The sequence below is a fragment of the Bombyx mandarina genome, chromosome 19 (assembly GCF_030267445.1).
Source record: "Bombyx mandarina strain Sakado chromosome 19, ASM3026744v2".
In the NCBI taxonomy this organism is placed as follows: Eukaryota; Metazoa; Arthropoda; class Insecta; order Lepidoptera; family Bombycidae; genus Bombyx; species Bombyx mandarina.
In genome coordinates, this window is record NC_143225.1 from 9,450,408 (window position 1) to 9,469,333 (window position 18,926).

At 37.4% G+C, this 18,926-nt stretch overlaps 1 protein-coding gene across 10 annotated transcripts in view; it reads left to right on the forward strand.

The window, feature by feature from the left end:
- The window catches only part of Pde8 (phosphodiesterase 8), a 257,748-nt gene that overhangs the window by 97,662 nt on the left and 141,160 nt on the right, over positions 1 to 18,926 (forward strand). For 2 of the 10 annotated variants that reach the window (XM_089735325.1, XM_089735326.1), the window contains exon 1: positions 13,764 to 13,875. The exons of 6 other annotated variants lie outside the window; for them this stretch is intronic. In XM_089735325.1, coding sequence (XP_089591451.1) covers positions 13,842 to 13,875 — 34 coding nt within the window. In that variant the 5' untranslated portion in view covers positions 13,764 to 13,841. Of the gene's footprint in view, positions 1 to 1,271; positions 2,124 to 13,763; positions 13,876 to 18,926 lie in introns of those variants that run through there. 2 more of the 10 variants (XM_089735324.1, XM_089735323.1) reach the window with 2 other exon arrangements.

Sequence of the window (18,926 nt, forward strand, 5' to 3'; positions counted from 1 at the left end):
ATAATGCATTTCGGTTTAAACGAAGTGACAGCCTATAAAAATTAGCACTTAGAATTGATGTCTTAAGGTGGATAGCGGTATTGACGTTGTTGATATCTATGTGCCCCGAAAGCCACTACACCCCACGTGGACCGTCATCTCGACCTATCTAAAGCCCGTAGACACCAATAATAGCACCGATTTGCGTTATTAATGTCTATGGAGTTCAGTGACCACTATATACCAGGTGGGCGGTGAGATCGTACACTCGTTTAATCAATACAAAAACAGACATTCTAATTTGTATTAGTTCATTGGTTTCGATCAGAAAATACGTTAAATAGTGAAATGGACCATAATCCAACGTAAAGTGACTGACTGACGCACATTTAAAGTAGATTAGAATGTTCTATCTCAATAATTTGTAGCGTTTAGGGTAGATCTAAAGTTTCTTGTTTTTTTTTATATTGCTTAGATTGGTGGACGAGCTCACAGCCCACCTGGTCTTAAATGGTTAGTGAAGCCCATAGACATCTACAAAGTAAATGCGCCATCCACCTTGAGATATAAGTTCTAAGGGTCTCAGTATAGTTACAACGGCTGCCCCACTCTTCAAACCGAAACGCATTACTGCTTCACGGCAGAAAAAGGCAGGGTGGTGGTACCTACCCGCGAGGACTCACAAGAGGTCCTACCACCAGTAATTACGCAAATTATAATTTTGCGGGTTTTTTGATTTTTATTACACGATGTTATTCCTTCACCGTGGAAGTCAATTGTGAACATTGATTCACGTGCAATTCACGTGAAGGCACACCTAAGTTTTTGTTCTAGAATTTTTTTAACACGTAGCGGCATTTTGAACATATTCAAATGTACTGAGTTTCGATAATCACAATCAAGACGTCCTGGCCAATCCAATGCCTTTGAAATTCTCGAGTCTCCGTTAGATTATTCATTAAGCGTAATGAATTTAGCTATCAATCAAAACATTCGAAATCAATATGGAAAATTAAAACCTACATGTTTCAGTTCGTTAACCTGGTTATCGACAGTAAGAATAGTAATGGTAATGAAAAATCGTACTTATCGATGAGAAATCGTATCGAAAGTACTAAAACCAGTTCGAACGATCCAATAGCCTTGAGTAAATACACAAGAGTAGCGTAAACATTCAGCGGTTATATCCTATAACACTAAATATTCGTAATTGTAAGACCAATAAAATATATGAATAGTTTAATTTACGTGGTTAAGGAATGCGTTTGCTTATCAGTCGACCTCCAAGTCTTGTTCATAGCGACGTCTCGACGTTTAAAACGTTAATTATTTATAATTAAAACAGTTCTGTGCAAAATCGTTTCGGCGAGACCAAGATAGCGAGGACAATGTGAAATTATACGATTGCATCTTGGACGTGGGAAAGTGTTAAGTCTCCCGTCTAAAGAACGTGACCGCGTATTATTAGTGCACCAAAAAAAAAAAACGAATGTGAAACGTTTTCAAACACTTCGTAAAATAATATTCATTCAATGTTGTTTCTAAGGATAATACAAAAACATATTTTGAAAATTCGTCTAAAGTGCAAAGTTGTTTTTTGTTTTATGATTTCATTAAAATCTCAGTGTTACATTACAATCAGCAACCAGTAAACTCGATATCGATTGCGCTGACACAATATTTCTACGAAAGTAATGACATTATTCAGCTACTGGTTTGTTTATAGCCACAGCCCCCACACGTATCACATTACTGGTGATAACGGGTTGCCGACTCGATATTCTGGTACATGTCGTTTCATTAACTATTCTCCGTCAATGTGTGGTTTCTGAAGCCGCGTGCTAAACTATACGGTAGCGGTTCTATATTTAAAATTCGGAGACCGTATCGATACATCGTTAAGTTTGTAAATATAATCGCGCGCATCACTATGACAGTGTTGTTTTGATTCAATTTTCGTTACCGTGACAATATCGTTAAATGGAACTCCCTTGGTACCGTCTGGTCATATGCGATACGACCGTAATTAATTTAGCAAAACAGTGCAATGATGTGATTGAAAGATGTGACTCATAAATACTTGTGTTAATTATTTATAACAGTTCAGATAGCAGTTAAAATGGAAATCGACAGCGATGACACAGGTTCGTATTATTTTGACTCTAGTTTTTTTTTTAAATTTGGTTTTTAATAATGCAATTTTAAGATATGCAATTTTTATTACGATTTATCTTAACTTCCTTTCTTCCCTTTAGGTCGACACATTGCGAGTGCTAATAAATAAATCAAAGTAAAAACACCAAGTGTGACACTGAATGTTTTTTTCTAAATATGAATAGGACAATTAAATATGAAGTAAATTGTTCGATGTTTTTCATAGTATTTATTCGAATATATCGTGTGAAAAAAAGACAATGTTTTCCTTGTATTATATACTATATTTATAGCAAGACTAAGGATACATAATACGAGTATTATTTTAATAAAAACGGTTACCTTGTATTTGTACATTAAATACGTAGCAAAAATACTATTAAGAGAAGAATAATGGAACATTTAATCGCATTAAATTATTAATCTCTAATAAATATGTTATATAATAACATTATTATTTATATAACAATCGTCATCATCATTATAATTTATATATTATAATTTATAAAATATTAGTAGGATAATTAGCATTTGAGGGGGAATATTTATTGTATTAATTTCGGATTATAACCGAATCACAAGATATTCGCCACTAAGGATACATACTGTCTTATCGCTCTGTCGTAAAGGGTTACCGTAACCAAATCAACATGACACAATTAATTTAATTCCCTATCAATTAATTTATGAGAAAAAAATAAAAATAAATCTGCGCTTGTTTTTACTACAAAAAAAGAAAAAAAGAAATTACTAGTCCGAGATTAAGGTAGGTAACAGGTATATAAATCAGCAATTATGGGTCGCTATATCAGTCTCGTCGTAAGCCGTTTAATTTCTGAGGCGAAGAAGTCACTCGTTTCGGTTTGAGAGTTTTCGCTTAGAGCAGTCATTGTACTATACAACTGAAACTTAGAACTCATATCCTAAAGTGTCTGACAGCGTGTTGTTGATGCATGATGACCTGGACCTAGAGTCCATTAGTAAGTATCTACAGTCGGCATCAATGCGCCATTTCGACAAAGCGGCACGACACGAGAACTCTCTCATCGTGGCCGCCGGTAACTACATTCCCGATCCTGCGGACAGAATGGAAAGCAGTCGACGTCGCCCAAAAACACGTCATTTCGGATCCTCCCGATCCACTAACGGTGCTTTTAGGTACCTCAAGCACCGGTCATCGTTCTCGTCGAACCCGTCGCTTGCGACGAAGGGCTCGACGAGTAAATTATCTTCTCAGTGGGTCGCGTTTCCGATCCGGTGGTGGATTTTGCGAAGCACGGCTCTTGCTAGGGTTCGTGTTAGCAGCGTCGCCAACGGTTTGAGCCCCGTGAGCTCACCTACTAGTTAAGGTTACGCTGAAATAGCCTCTCAAGGCTATCAACATAGGTAGAAGAAAAAAAAAGATGTCTGTAGGCTCTAGTAACCACTTTACACTAGGACCCGCTCATCCGTCTAGGTAATAAAATATAAATTCTACCATAGCCTAAACACAATCTATACAATAAACAACATAAAAATGTTGTGTAAGCCTTTTAATCGTATTAACAGTAAGCGACTTTGCATTTTAATAGCTTGCAATAAAGCGTAAATCTGCACGGCCGAAGTCGCGTTTACTAGCATAATTATATTTGACCCTAGAGTAAATTAGTTACGCATGACTTCAATAAGCCTTAATTTCGTTAAACTTCCACATAACAGAGGTCCATTACCTAAAGTGTCTATTGAAAGGCTTTGGATCTTATTGCCAAATGAAATTTCAATGACCTCTAAACCTTATGTATAAACTGCTATTCTATAAATTCGACAAAGCTACCTCGCCTATATATTTAAAAAAAAATGAAACAAAAATATGGATAATGTTATTCTCACTTACGTATGTTATATCCCTAGTCAAAAACTCAGTCTTGCTTCTTCGTAAACTCTTTCTACACATACCTTCTGTTATTTAAAGACGTCATGTGGCTTACGTCTCAATCTCACTCTAATAATGACCAATCGTGCTCAAGCTAAAATGTATGTGCGCTTCCGGCAATAATAGGCAGAATCGTGGATGGGCACGTTTCATATTACTAGTGAAAGTATTTATAGAACATAAATTGCTAGGTTATTTCCAATAGCCTCCGCATTTTCTCTGCAAATTTGCAAGATTTATATTTTTCTACCTAGCTTCAAAGCTATACAAATATTCATCTAAAGCAGCCTTTCACAAAGTGGGTGATAGCGCCCCCTTGTGGGTGCTGCAAGCCTAAAGGGAGGCCATAAGAGACCCAGAAAAAAAGGGGGCAGTGTGTAGAAGCTTGGGAGGCGATTTGTAACGTTATCTAGGAGGACTCTGAAACACCGACCGAGCTCTCGCTATTTACTGGTGGTAGGACCTCTTGTGATTACTGGTAGTAGGACCTCTTGTGAGTCCGAGCGGATAGGTAACACCACCCTGCCTATTTCTGTCGTGAAACAGTAATGCGTTTCGGTTAAAAGGGTGCGGCAGCCGTTGTAACTATACTGAGACCGTAGAACTTATATCTCGAGGTGGCATTTACGTTGTAGATGTCTATGGACTCCAGTAACCACTTAACATCAGGTGGGCTGTGAAATCGTCCACCCATCTAAGCAATTAAAAAAAAAAAGTGGTTTTGAGGTAGGTGATAAAAATGGGAGTACTAAAAAATAATTAATTCTCAAAGTGAGCAGTAGACGAAATAAGTTTGGGAGCCCCTGATTTAAAGTAATCTCTAACTTTCGCTCCGCATCGATCGATTACAGATTGCGAATGCTCGTACCTATTCCGTACCTGTTCGTTTACAGAGTATAGCAACACGTTGATCGTTTACGATTTCGCATATCTACGCCGCTGGAGTACGGACGAAAATCAATATTACAATATTTACACTGCAGCCTTGATAACGTGGTTATTGATGTGTCGAACTTAAACACGTTCGCACAACAGCTACTGGATCACTGATAAGACTTTCGATGCTACGTAATTTGGAGGATATATTGTGGAGTGAAAATGTTACCTAATTTCGCTCTTGTGTGGTTGGTAACATATTTTTTAAATATATGGACAAATTAACATTACTTTAACCTTATAGGCTTTACTTTAACATATTACTTTAACCTTATATATAATAGAGAGAATCTTTCAGATCGTATGAAAATTCACCCTAAGCTCGAAGACGCGCAACTCATTTCGATACCGTAGCGACCCATTTTGGGAGCTAATATTGAAGCTTCAATATTATAATATAATAATTGTTGCCTTATGACTGAAACCAAAACATGTCATTTAATATATTTTTTTTTAAATGGAAGAATTATTATTGCCTCATGTCTTTACCGATTTTATCAGAACTGATGAGCTTCTGCCTCAACCAGGACGGGGGATGCTTCGAAAATAACAATAAAACGTCATTTACTATTTATCATAACTCTGTTTGACAGTCAAGAAAAAAGACAATCAAGACTAACCATAGTACAAAGGGTTATTTTAAAATATTAATAATAAATATTTAAATAATTACTAATTAAAAACTTGAATAAAATATATATCTAATAACAAACACGCCAAATACTGAAGCACGTATTTTACTAATAACGATAAAAGTGCATCTAGCACCGGAATAGACTATAGGAATAGAATAGATTAACCGAGAAGATCGGACAACAGAACAATCAACGGGCTGATGTCGTGATGACGGGTGCGGTGACCTGGGATTAGCAACTGCTAGTTTTTTTTATTGCTTTGATGGGTGGACGAACTCACAGCCCACCTGGTGTTAAGTGGGTACTGGGGCCCATAGATATGTACAACCTAAATGCACAACCCACCTTGAGATATAAGTTTTAAGGTCTCAAGTATAGTTACAACCACTGCCCCACCCTTCAAACCGAAACGCATTATTGCTTCACGGCAGAAATAGGTAGGGTGGTGGTACCTACCCGCGCGGACTCACAAGAGGTCCTACCACCGGTAATTATGCAAATTATAATTTTGCGGGTTTGATTTTTATTACACGATGTTATTCCTTCACCGTGGAAGTCATTCGTGAACATTTGTTGAGTACGTATTTCATTACAAAAAATGGTACCCGCCTGAGATTCGACGTCTTATCCTTTAAGCCACGACGACTTATAGATATATAAACGTCACACAATACCGAAAGAAGATCAGATGGATCTTGTCCGGGACGTGTCTAGGACGTCGACGTTGGCTGCTGCGTGAGCCGGGTCACGGGTGTAGTTAGCGACGACCGTGATATTTGAGGTTATCGTGTCGCATCGCCGTCACGAAGTAGCGTTCCGACGGTGACTTGGTATACACACGGATGGGCTCAAGACCTAGATCGTGGTGACGATCTACATTCCTCACGTGCCGCGGTAAACGCGTATGAACTCAAAGACGAAAATATGTTCGGACCATCACGTGTATTCACGGAGAACGGTCTGGCGTTGAGTGTAAATTTTAAATGGGCTTTAAAAATAGGTATATCAAATACAAGATTGTATTAGTCATTTACTTTTATTTTAAAGTCTCGATTTAAAGATTTGAAGTTAAAGTTGACAAATCGGCAAATACTCGTATATGTTTATATTTGCATAATTGTGCGTTCTCCTGTTTATAATCGAAAGAATTGAATGTCGGAAAGAATTTATGATACTTTTAACGAGGAAATTCAATAGAGAAGCGATATTGATAATCATTTTAACAAGCTTAGGCAATCATTATTTAATCAACCGGCTTCATTTAAAAAAAATGGTTTTAACAAATTTATTAGAATAAAAATAGAATTTAGATAAATTAGAAAAAATGATACAAAAAAAACAATATTAGTACATGTAGAGTGTAATTTGAAGCAATTGTTTTCAAATATGATTAAATAGATCATTTATGTTCTAATCTTTATGATCTGTTATTTTTGATAGAATTCAACAGAATTATTTAGCAGTTTCATTAACATAAAATTAATTATATACAAAATAATTACCATATAGATTTATGGATTTTTTTCAATATCAGTAGTAAAATAAAATAAAACAGTAAATAGATTAAAAAAAACGTTGCAATTTCAAATACTAGCAAACGATCATGTTCCTTCATTTAAAAAGAAAAAAATCAAATAAAATTTTAAATCAGAGAAACGATCAAATCAATCATACCTACGTCATATATTAATATGTACTGCAATAATATTAAGACATGTTCTAATTAGAAATAGATATGTTTCACTGCCCGAGCAGTTTGGCTGGCGGCCAAATGTCACAACGGATCACATCAACGCGAATCACATTGCAATCTTATTTATACACGAATATTATGTAAGACAACATCAAAATAACGCTTTAAATTTGTCTGAGTTTATTATACGATGTCGCATAAAGAATTCTATCATACATGAGCACTTCGCCCACATAAACTGCTAAAATAGTTACGTTACTAAATTTTCGGTTTGTACAATGAATTTTAGCAGTGATTTTATTAGCTAAATTTAGAAACTGTGTTTTTATTAGCTACTAGCGACCCGCCCTCGCTTCGCTTCGGAAACATTAAAACACACATGAAACCAAAAAAAAATAAAAAAAATTATAAAAAAAAGTAGCCTATGTTCATCAGGGACAATGTCGGCTTCTAATGGAAAAAGAATTTTTCAAATCGGTCCAGTAGTTTCGGAGCCTATTCGAAACAAACAAACAAACAAATCTTTCCTCTTTATAATATTAGTATAGATATAGGGTGGGATTACAAACTCGCAGGCCACTCAAGCTACATCGTTTGCATTGAATAAAAATTAGAGTCGTCACAACTTTTTAAAGCAAGATCGCTTTGGGAGAGCAGTACACCCCAAGTCAGATAGCAGATTCCATAATTTTCTGATTAAAAGTTGAATAAATGTGCAATAATCGTTATTGTATTACACGCTTTCTACAACGAAGTGTAAAAATGAAGATAATCATACAATCTTTAAACAAAGATTTATAACATATAACATAACGGACCGTGTCGCTATTTTTGTGCTTGTGCTGTATTTTCCTTATTATTTTAGAGCAGTTAATAACTCTACGGATGTTTTTCTAAACTATTTTTATTTTTACTACTAAAAACACATCTTATTCAGCATTTGCAGTGCAAACAAAGGAGATGGGACTCCGACCAAAGATAGCGCAATCCAACATTACGAAAGCAAATGAAGACTCAATTTTTATTTTTATTTTTATTGCTTAGATGGGTGGACGAGCTCACAGCCAACCTGGTGTTAAGTGGTTACTGGAGCCCATAGACATCTACAACGTAAATGCGCCAACCACCTTGAGACATAAGTTCTAAGGTCTCAGGTATAGTTACAACGTCTGCCCCACCCTTCAAACCGAAACGCATTACTGCTTCACGGCAGAAATAAGCAGAGTGGTGATACCTACCCGCGCGGACTCTCAAGAGGTCCTACCACCAGTAAAAAACAAACAGAAATAATTAAATATAGAAACAATGTTTGAAATTACTTATTATCTAGTCTCTAGACTGGTACTGAAGACCGTTATTAGAAAGGATTATTATCCCTTAATAACTTCAATTACAAATTACTTAATAATAACGCCTGAATAATTCCCTCAATTTGATACTACAAGCTCGCCGCTAAATTCGATGCTACGTTAATAGACAAAGCGTCAAGTTTAAATAATTAGTCTTCATGAAATCTAATAACATTGACACTAATCCAGGGGACTGCAATGACCCGGTATTCCTATGTCAGAAGAGTCATTAGGGATTAGAAACGATTTAACAAAGAGATTATTATTTTAAACTAAAGTAATTTTGTTAAAAAGATCATCATAACACAGTTACTGCTTAATAAAGCTTTTAATCATAAGCCAAGTCAATGAAAAACAGTATAGTGATACACTTCACCAAAATTAGGAAATGAGACACGGATAAATAAAATTATTGATATGATGTGATGAAAATAGGGAACAAACTTGATTGTGTCGGCATCCGGATATTATTGAAACAAAAAAGTGTGCGATCCAATACCAAAATAAATTTAAAATTAAATGTTTTTTTTTCTTATTTATTCTCTCTCATTGGAATTGTTTCGAGTTGAACGGTTGTATGTATATCTGATCATATTTGCTGGCGTTGTAAATGACTGAAAAATCGGAAAAAGAATTAAAAAAAACTTTGAACGAACTAAAATAACACTCGATCTTTGTTTTAATTACAAGGCAAAAAATCTTTTTTCTAATCCAGTCATTATTTACTTTTTACATCACTAACTATCACAGTATAACAAAACTACACGACATTTATGAAAACAATTGAACAAGAATAATGAACAAATATTTATCACAACTTGATTCTCAGCTTCAGAACTTTGTGTTTCATTTGAAATTGAAGGGAAAATTTGAGAATCGAAAATAATTAAGTAAATAATAATAATAAATTTGATTGCTCTAAATGCATTAAGTTAATAAAGCATACCCTTAAATACGTAATGACGTATTGCTAACGCTATCGAGTTATTTAACACGTAACCTTATTAAACCAGCTCATAAAAATTCACCCGTGTATTTGACTTTTTTAAGCTATTGCATAGCTTTTATCGCGGGCCTTGAGCGCGGCGACCGAATCATGAAATTCCGTAACGAAAAAAACCTAACACCCCTCACTCCGCCTACCATGTAGCTCGCGTTCAACGCATTCACACGTTGCGCTTGTGTAGTGTTTGTGAATAAGCGCGTAGCGTGACGTCACACTGCATGCGCATCATGAAAAGTCTGCCCATCTCTCTCTCGCGCGGTCTAGCTTATCAGTGTGAAGGGGACAGTTAAGGTTTTGCTTTTATAATGTTTAATATAGCGTGGTCTTGTTTTATTATTGTTTTAATATTAAATTATCATTATCTAATTATAATAGCATAAGTTGATAAAAAATGCTATGCAATAGCTTTACCGCGGCAGTTCCCGAGTGCCACACGTTTTTTTTTTTATCTAAACCAAAAAAATCTCGAATCTCTTCAGAAGGATTTTCATAGTGAATTATCTTTTACAGAAAGCAATTTCAGTACATTATTGTTACATGAGGACTATTCGAATCGCATCCGTAGTTACTGAACGTAGTACGTAACGGAAATGGATTCTCTGTTTACAAACGCTTCCGTTGACAGTATTCCGACTTCTCTGCGTGAAATGTTTGTAAATAAAACCGAATAAAGTATCACAGTGGTTTCTGTGTGTTTACGTGTAACTCGATTAGTTAAAATCATATTTTGCTACGTCCATTTGATTTCATACAGAAACGGGCTGTTCGGATGATCGATAGTCGATAGCCCCGTTCTCGTGGATCGCTTGGAACCTCTGGCCTCTGGGTCTACGGAGAGACCTCAGTTATCTCTGTGTTTTATACCGTACTAGCGAGCCGCCCTCGCTTCGCTTCGGAAACTGTAATTTATTATTGATTTCTCCACTATTTAATGGATGTTATTATACATATAAACCTTCCTCTTCAATCACTCTATCTATTAAAACCGCATCAAAATCCGTTGCGTAGTTTTAAAGATTTAAGTATACATAGGGACAGACAGATATAGGGACAGAGAAAGCAACGTTGTTTTATACTATGTAGTGATGTTGCATGGGGAATGCTCTGAATTCGAGATGATTCCCTCATCTCCTTTTAATCATTGCACCTCCTGCCATCGGAGTAGAGTTCCATCAGGTGTAACATCAGGTGGGCCGTATGCTCGTCTGCCTACAAAGGCAATAAAAAAAAGCGGTTCGTTCTGGCTTTGCTTGTTTTTTGCTCATGTTCGTGCGTCGCGTATTAACTCGTTTTACTAAACAACTGACCATCAAGCTAAGTTCTATTAAATACGAATTATGTCTACTAAAATTACCTAAACAATGGCACTTCTGATATTATATTTTAATTTCAACATACGAATATTCTAATTAAACTTGTATACAACTAGCTATTTATCTAATATTTGCTTCTTATTAAGATGACAATAACTAGAATATTTTGAATAATTAACATGTAATTTAGAGAATGTTCCACTAGTTCACGTCCAAGCTCGGGTTACATTAAATTTGCCTTACAATTTTGACATTTAAAATGTGTAAATCAAGAGTAGGAAATACGTCCTCTTCTACGGAGGTGAACATTAACATTTACATGGACAATGGCTATGTACATTTCCACCGAAAATCTGTCAATAAATGGATGTTTGGAAAGCATGTATAGCTCTTCACTCTTTGTTAAATACTTTGTTATTGTCTTCACTCTTGCATTTGTAAGAGATAGCAAGTAGAGTATTTAAAATACATAAATATTTATAAAAATCTACTCGTTATCTAGATATATTAAAAATTTATTAGGAAATTGCATTTCATCCGCAGTTATACTAACGTAAACGATAACAATCAACAATCAGGTTTTGGATTTCAAACCTTCCCACGTTAACATTAACAAAAGTTCCAAAATCGAAAATGCGTTGTATCATCTCTGTAGCGTATATTTAATGTTTATTCTTAGCGTTATTATTTCGGGCAAGTTCAATGAATGTGGCGAATGGCCAAGCAGTCGAGAGATTCACGTTTTAATGTAAATACAAATAAAATAAGACTTCGTTAATCTGTCGCGTGTAATACTAGATTCTACGATTGCCCTGTCGTTCTTACAGCAGAGTCTGTAATAATAATATAATAATAAAGCCTTTATTCAGACAAATACATATTTTTTTTTTACATATACAATTATTATTTCTTTTTTTTTACTATGTTTTAAGTAAGTAGTGGTATTAATATTAATTAAATTTTTATGGAAGTTTTTTTTTATTTTTTTTACCTATATTATTATTAGTTTTTGTCTGTTTGTCTATTATAGACATAGGCCTCCTCCAACTGCCTCCATAAGCTTCTATTTTCAGCTGTTCTGGTCCATGTGCTTCCCGCAACTGCCTTAATGTCGTCCACCCATCTCCTAAATGCAGCAGAGTCTGTAAACGTATTCAATTATTTTGATACACTTCGTTACGTTCTTTAGTTAGATGAGCGATTGTAATATATTTTAGAGAAATTTCCTAAGAATATTTACTGCATAATGATATGAATCAAGCTCACATTTATGGATAACATCAACAACATAATTGTGACGAGTGGTACAGTGTAATAACTCCTAATACATATAGAATAAAATTCTAAATGTAAGATTTGAAATTTTTGCGCTGCACTATAGCTTTGTGCAAAAAACAAAGGTTCAGCTGAAACAAGAGCTCACCTGATATTGATTGAATAAGCTGTAAAATAGCGGTTGTTTTATTATTCAACACCGGCTTCTGTTGCAGCGAGAATTTAAAACTAGTATTTAAATCATAGGCGTTTAAACTTAAATTTTTTAAGACAAATTTAATCAAATACGATTTCGAATTGGAGTCACGTTTTTGCACGATCGGTATTTAGAAGAATTATATGAGTACATAAATAATTATACATTTTTAAGTTACTAACATAAATTATATATAATACTTATACCTACTTCAAAATGTATAATTTTTTTTTTTTCTAAAATAATGTATTAATAACTATAAATAACTCTATACGAGTAGGCGCGTTTGCCTTAATATAGTATTCTAGTATATCTTTTTAAAATTATGTTCCTAATTCTTATAATACCACTAATGATTTTTTTATTGCTTAGATGGTGGACGAGCTCACGTCGCACCTGGTGTTAAGTGGTTACCGGAGCCCATAGACCTCTACAACGTAAATGCCGCCACCCAACTTGAAAAATGAGCTCTAAGGTCTCAGTTCAGTACAACGGCTGCCCCACCCTTCGAACCGAAACGCATTACTGCTTCACGGCAGAAATAGTTAGGGTGGTAGTACCTACCTGTGCGGACTCACAAGACGACCTACCACTAGTAAGGTCGTTTAAGAAAGATTATAAAGAAAGTTTTTTTCTTGTCTCAAACGTAGAAGACGAGACTTACATTCATTACTATAAAACTCTTCAACATAGAAGACGAAAGAAGAAGAAGAAAGAAGAAGAATCACCATATTTTTAGTCCATAACTGAATAAATTACAATTCAGCTACATTCACACTTTTTGACATCCGAATTCCGTAACCAAAAGTACTGATTAGGAACAATCTTACTGAGTATTACCTAAATAATTTTGAGGTAATTTGTAGTGAGATGTATACAATGGATACGGAATGCTTATTACACATTTCCTTTTTGATGTTATCATATTTAAAAAAAATACATTAAGTTTGCACCGCTCGGAGGCTCAGAGATATTAGTTATCTGCTGTCTAATTATTGGGACCCAAAACCGGTGTCACGTGGATATGAACGGAACATAAGCTTGTGCGAGGCCACAGCTCTTCCAATGCCGAAGGTCGATAACAAGTCCACACTCATGTAGTTGCATCTAAAAGAGGCTTCACACTTCAAGTATGTCCGTAAAAAAACCTTACAAAAACGACTTAATGACGTCGCAGTTCCGCGTTACACGTCAACAACACGAAACGGCTTGATGGAAACAGTCAATGAATTTGAAAACTTTTAATAATACATTTTATCACTCAGACGTCAGATCGCTTGCTGATAAAATCGAGGAGAATACGCGGGCTCAGTTTAAGTGTTCTTGCCGCGACGGAGACAATCGTTTTCGTTGCCGCGTGAAATGATATCGCGAAGTGAACTTTGAAGCTAGAATGTATCGTCACACCAAGTTTCGACGTCGCAGATGTGAGTTTGCTTTAAATTTCACATTATTTATTACGTTTAAGCCCAAAAAAAAGCTACTTAAAAATGAAAATTCCAAATCCGAAAAAAATATCTGTATTTGAAATGATGCAGCCATTTGTTTACTTCGTGATTTGAATGTTTACTTAAACATCAAAGTTGTTATTCGCTTAAGGTGACTATGACGTTGAGTACTTCGTCTAATATCTTTTACTTTTCATTTAATGTATTATAATAAAGTAGTCGTCAATGATACGAGGCAAATCAAACGCATTAAATAAACCCGAATGTATTTCTGTTGCCGTAGATTAGGTATCAATAATACTTAATATACTTACAAAATTATCAATTATATTCTAAATTATATCGATAATAATTATTCCTTATCGCCTATTACTACCTAACGAAGTTGATTTCGACATCCAGTATCCATTTAGTCTTAAATAAGCCATACGTAGGAAATTGACGTTTACTCTCACAGCAGAACAATTCTACATTACTTACTAGATTTTTTATTTTTGTTTTCATAATATGTAAGAACCTAATTAAAGAAACGGAAATTGTAATACGTGAACGTGAATGCGCTTGATCACTGAGCTCCCAACATTTAAAATGCGAATCTTTCTCTAACTCCCAAGTGTATATTATCATGCTGAATGCTATGTAAGACATATGTAGTCCTTGTAGGGATTACATATGTACCCATATTATCAACATCCTATTATGCTCGGTCCTTAAGATATATTACATATAATAATAGACATTTTCATTCCTGATGTCCATAGGTGACGGTGACTAGTTACCAACAGGTGGACGTTATGCTCGTATGTCTAGAGAGGCAAAAACATTAGCAAGGATACTGCTCAAAACTTGTGCCATCATCACCAACGAGCTCTTCCAAACTCTTACAATCATCAAGATACATCTACCCATAGACACAGCCCACTGAGTTTCTCGCCGGATCTTCTCAGTGGGTCGCGTTTCCGATCCGCGGAATCTACCATTCTGCGAAGCGTTGCTCTTGCTAGGATCAGTGTTAGCAACACTCCGGTTTGAGCCCCGTGAGCTCACCTACACACGTTAGGGTAAAGCTGAAATAGCCTCTCAAGGCTAAGCATAGGTAGGAAAAAAAAAAGATACATCAAAATGAGCAAAGCATTACCTACTTTATTTTCCTGAAGAATAAGACTTTTTTTTGCATTAAGACATTTGCCGACAGATAGGGTATCTGTTCCACAAATGTATTATTGCAAAAAATACATCCTGTTTATGATAGAGGTAACTTGGCGTTAAACATTTTGATCCATTCATAAATTTTCTTATGTTTCTGCTATTTATAGCAAATCTATTCGGCATTACATTATTTGCCTCTGTTACCAACGTAAAACAATACTAACATTCGTTACAAAAAAAACAGATAATAAGCATTAAATAATTTTAACCTGACGATTACACTGCGTCAGATGGTGGATGTCAATCATGTCGTAAAATTTAAAAACTCCTCTTTAGTTTAGTCGGTCAAATTGAAATCAAGATTGATTTATGAAGTGCACTCTATTGAAGGTTCTTACTCTCAGAGCCTTATTCATTAAAGTAACCTTTTTTTTTTTTAACGCTGGGGAATCCATTTACGGATACCCGGTCGAGGGGGGTAAGAGACCGGGTTATGTCGGACTCCGGCGCCTCCAGAGAAGAACAGGGAGAAGAAGAAGACAGGGGTCCTCCTCTTCTCCCGATTCCTGCCGGGAGACTACGCCTTGAGAAAGGCGCGCGAGGCACTGCACGGCGTCAGCCACCAAGAGCTACCCCGCAAAACCGACTACCGACTAAACCCCATCGAGCCCCACCACTCCGACTCCACGAAACCCACGGTACCGCACAGTGCGCGCCGAAGGCTCGCCGTCGCCGGTACCCATCCTGTTAATAAGACGGCACTCCATCCCCGGGAAAATCCCGCAGGACGTCGTCTCGGAGACACACCGTGAGCGGTGCACAGGAGCCACCTTGCGCCGCCTCACCACCAGACCAACAGCCGAGTACCGGGCACCCCCGCACCCGGCACCCGACAGCCCCTACGGGAGATGAACGGGAGCTTCGCGCCCGTGCCGCCCACTCCGCCTTCTTCGCTGAGAAGCCGAAGAGGGATCCCACTCCCTTTCGCGCTCCTCAGCCTCACGGAACGCCATGACCAGGTCACAAAACCTGGTCATGGCCTCCCAAGAATTCTGGTCCTCTAACATGCGGGCGATGACAGCCCGCAAGGAGAGGTCTCTCCCCAGTACCGCGATGAGGTCTCGCCGCGAGCGCTCCCAACGCGGGCACGCTTCGAGTGCGTGCTGAGCGTCATCGTCCGGATGCCCACACTGGTGGCAACCCGAATGTGGCTCTCTCCTGCAGACCTTCCACAGGTACCTCTCGAAGCAACCATGCCCCGAGAGGACCTGCGTTAGATGGAAGAAGAGCACGCCGTGTCGTCTATCTGACCATGCCTCCAGCACGGGCACCAGGGCCTCGAGGGTGCGTCGGCGAGTAACTGAAGTTTGGCCAAGCTCCTCCAGCAACCGCTTCCTCCACTTGGCGTACGCCAGATGACGCGCAGCACGCCTCCACCGACCGACAGCCGACGGGCCGGGCGTCCGTCCCCGACTCACGGACTGTGTCCTGCGCTGGTATACCACAGCTGCTACCTCGGCCTCGAGATCCCAAGGAAGGGAACCGGCGAGGGCGCAGGCGACCTCCCGGGAGATCGTACGGTACCCCCTGATGACCCTCAACGCGAGCACCCGCTACGCTCGTAGCAGCAAAGCTGCATTGCGCGCAGAGAGTGCGGGCGACCACACGGGAGCGCCGTACAGAGCCATACTGCGCACGACCCCCAGGTACAGACGCCGGACGCCGGCGCTGCAACCACCGACGTTGGGGTCATTAAAGTAACCTAAAAATTGGTATACTGTCTTTTGTCAATCGGCTTTAAAAATGAGCGAAAGAGACACTAAACTATGTAATTAACCACTTAACATCAGGTAGGCCAAGAGCTCATCCACCCAACCAAGCAATAAAAAATAAAAAAAAAATACGGCGTTTTTTCGGCGAATAAATATGATAAAGATTTACTACTGATTTTAAAATAATAAAGAAATGTTGTATTATATTAAAAATCTACATTGACATATGTACTAATAATGTTCCGTTTGTCTAAACAGAGATGCTACGATACGATATGATATGATACGATATGATACCAAGTATGAGGTTCTGTAGCCTGCTGTTCTGGAAATGCAAGTGTAGGGATAGAGAGAGAGCTGTAAGTACCACGTTTAGTAATAACAGGCTAATGGCTAACGTTACATCAGAAGCTTAGGACTGAAGACTAAGCTACATGCTTCAAGTCGAAAGTTATTAAGCGCATTTTGTAGAAAAATGATGAAATTCAATTTTCAGAGCTAAAAATGTAGCTTTAGAAAATAAATTCCCATTGAAGTCGTATTTTCATTTCGTTGTACACAATTTAACTAGTGCAAGTGCACTGAATGGCCCCATAAATCGTGCCGCTTAATGGCAAAAACCTTAGCCGTAAAAACACTTTTTTCCAACGTTCTAAGTTTTATACACACAAAGCAATACGTACAAGGTGTACATACTATGAAGTACATTGTTTATGTCAAACGAGTTTAAAACAATAAAAAGGATTGTGTGGTTTTATGAAACCACGGTAAAAGTGAAACTTTTTTTTCACATTATAGACATTTAACTAAATAACAACATTTACATTAAGCACTGACAAACAACATTTACATTAAACACCGTCAAAAACAAACAAAATAGCGTGGAGCACTGACCGCTGTTGCGAACTATACCTAGGCGCCGCCATAGTGGCCTTGGCTGCTCTGACCGGCGCCTTTCAATTTATCCCTACTCCGCGGCCGACCGTCACGCGACATGCAACACACAGACGAAAAAGTTTGAGACGATGTAATCAAAAGTTTCAATTTAAGTGTAAGTTTTGAATCCCAATCCGTTAAATAAGAAGAATTAAAACCACAAACATCGATCGCTTTGCGAATGGGCATGACACATAGTGCGAATGGACGAGGCTAGACTAGCCAAACGCCTTCAGGAAAGACGGCCGCAGGGTCACCGATGTAGAAGGTCAGATGGCTGAACGACGTCGAGCCGGACATCAAAAACTCAGTAGTGATCAGTTGGAGAAGAAAAGCCATGAATAAAATGAACTGGAAAGATTTACTGGACCCACCCGCCGCTATACTTCAGATGGTGAAGATAATGATATATAATCCATTAAATAGCTAAGGATAATTTGAGATCGTCGAAACTTAACGGATAAATTAAGGTACTCGCGTGAAACCAGGTTACTATATCGCTTCAAATCCCATTGAACGCATTAAGCCAGAAGAAATAGTTTTAATTATTTACTAAAATGTGCCTGTGAATAACAATGATAAAATAAACCTAATCAAACTTTTTTTTTATTGCTTTAATAGGTGGATGAGCTCACAGCCTACCTGATGTTAAGTGGTTACTGGAGCCCATAGACATCTACAACGTAAATGCGACACCCACCTTGAGATATAAGTTCTAAGGTCTCAGTATAGTTACAACGGCTACCCCACCCTGCAAACCGAAACTCATTACTGCTTCACGGCAGAAATAGGCGGGGCGGTGGTACCTACCCGTGTAGACTCACAAGAGGTCCTACCACCAGTAATTCTAATGAAACCATTGTAAATGTTTTTCACGGCATTGTGGCCTGAATTAATTTGACAGAAGTTTACTAAAGACGTCACTTTTGTTTGGTAAATTAAAATTAAACTTATCTCTGTATCTCTTTAATCCAGTACAAGGCAAAACGAGATAAATATGCCGTGGAATTGGGCGGATCATCCGTCCGTGTAGAAGTTACATTACAGTATGTTACATTTTAATTACCAAATTCAAATTCAAAATCATTTAATTCAACTTAGATGTCAGTATAACACACTTGTTGAATGTCAAAATATAAATAGCAATGTTAACTCTACCATCGGTTCCAAAAA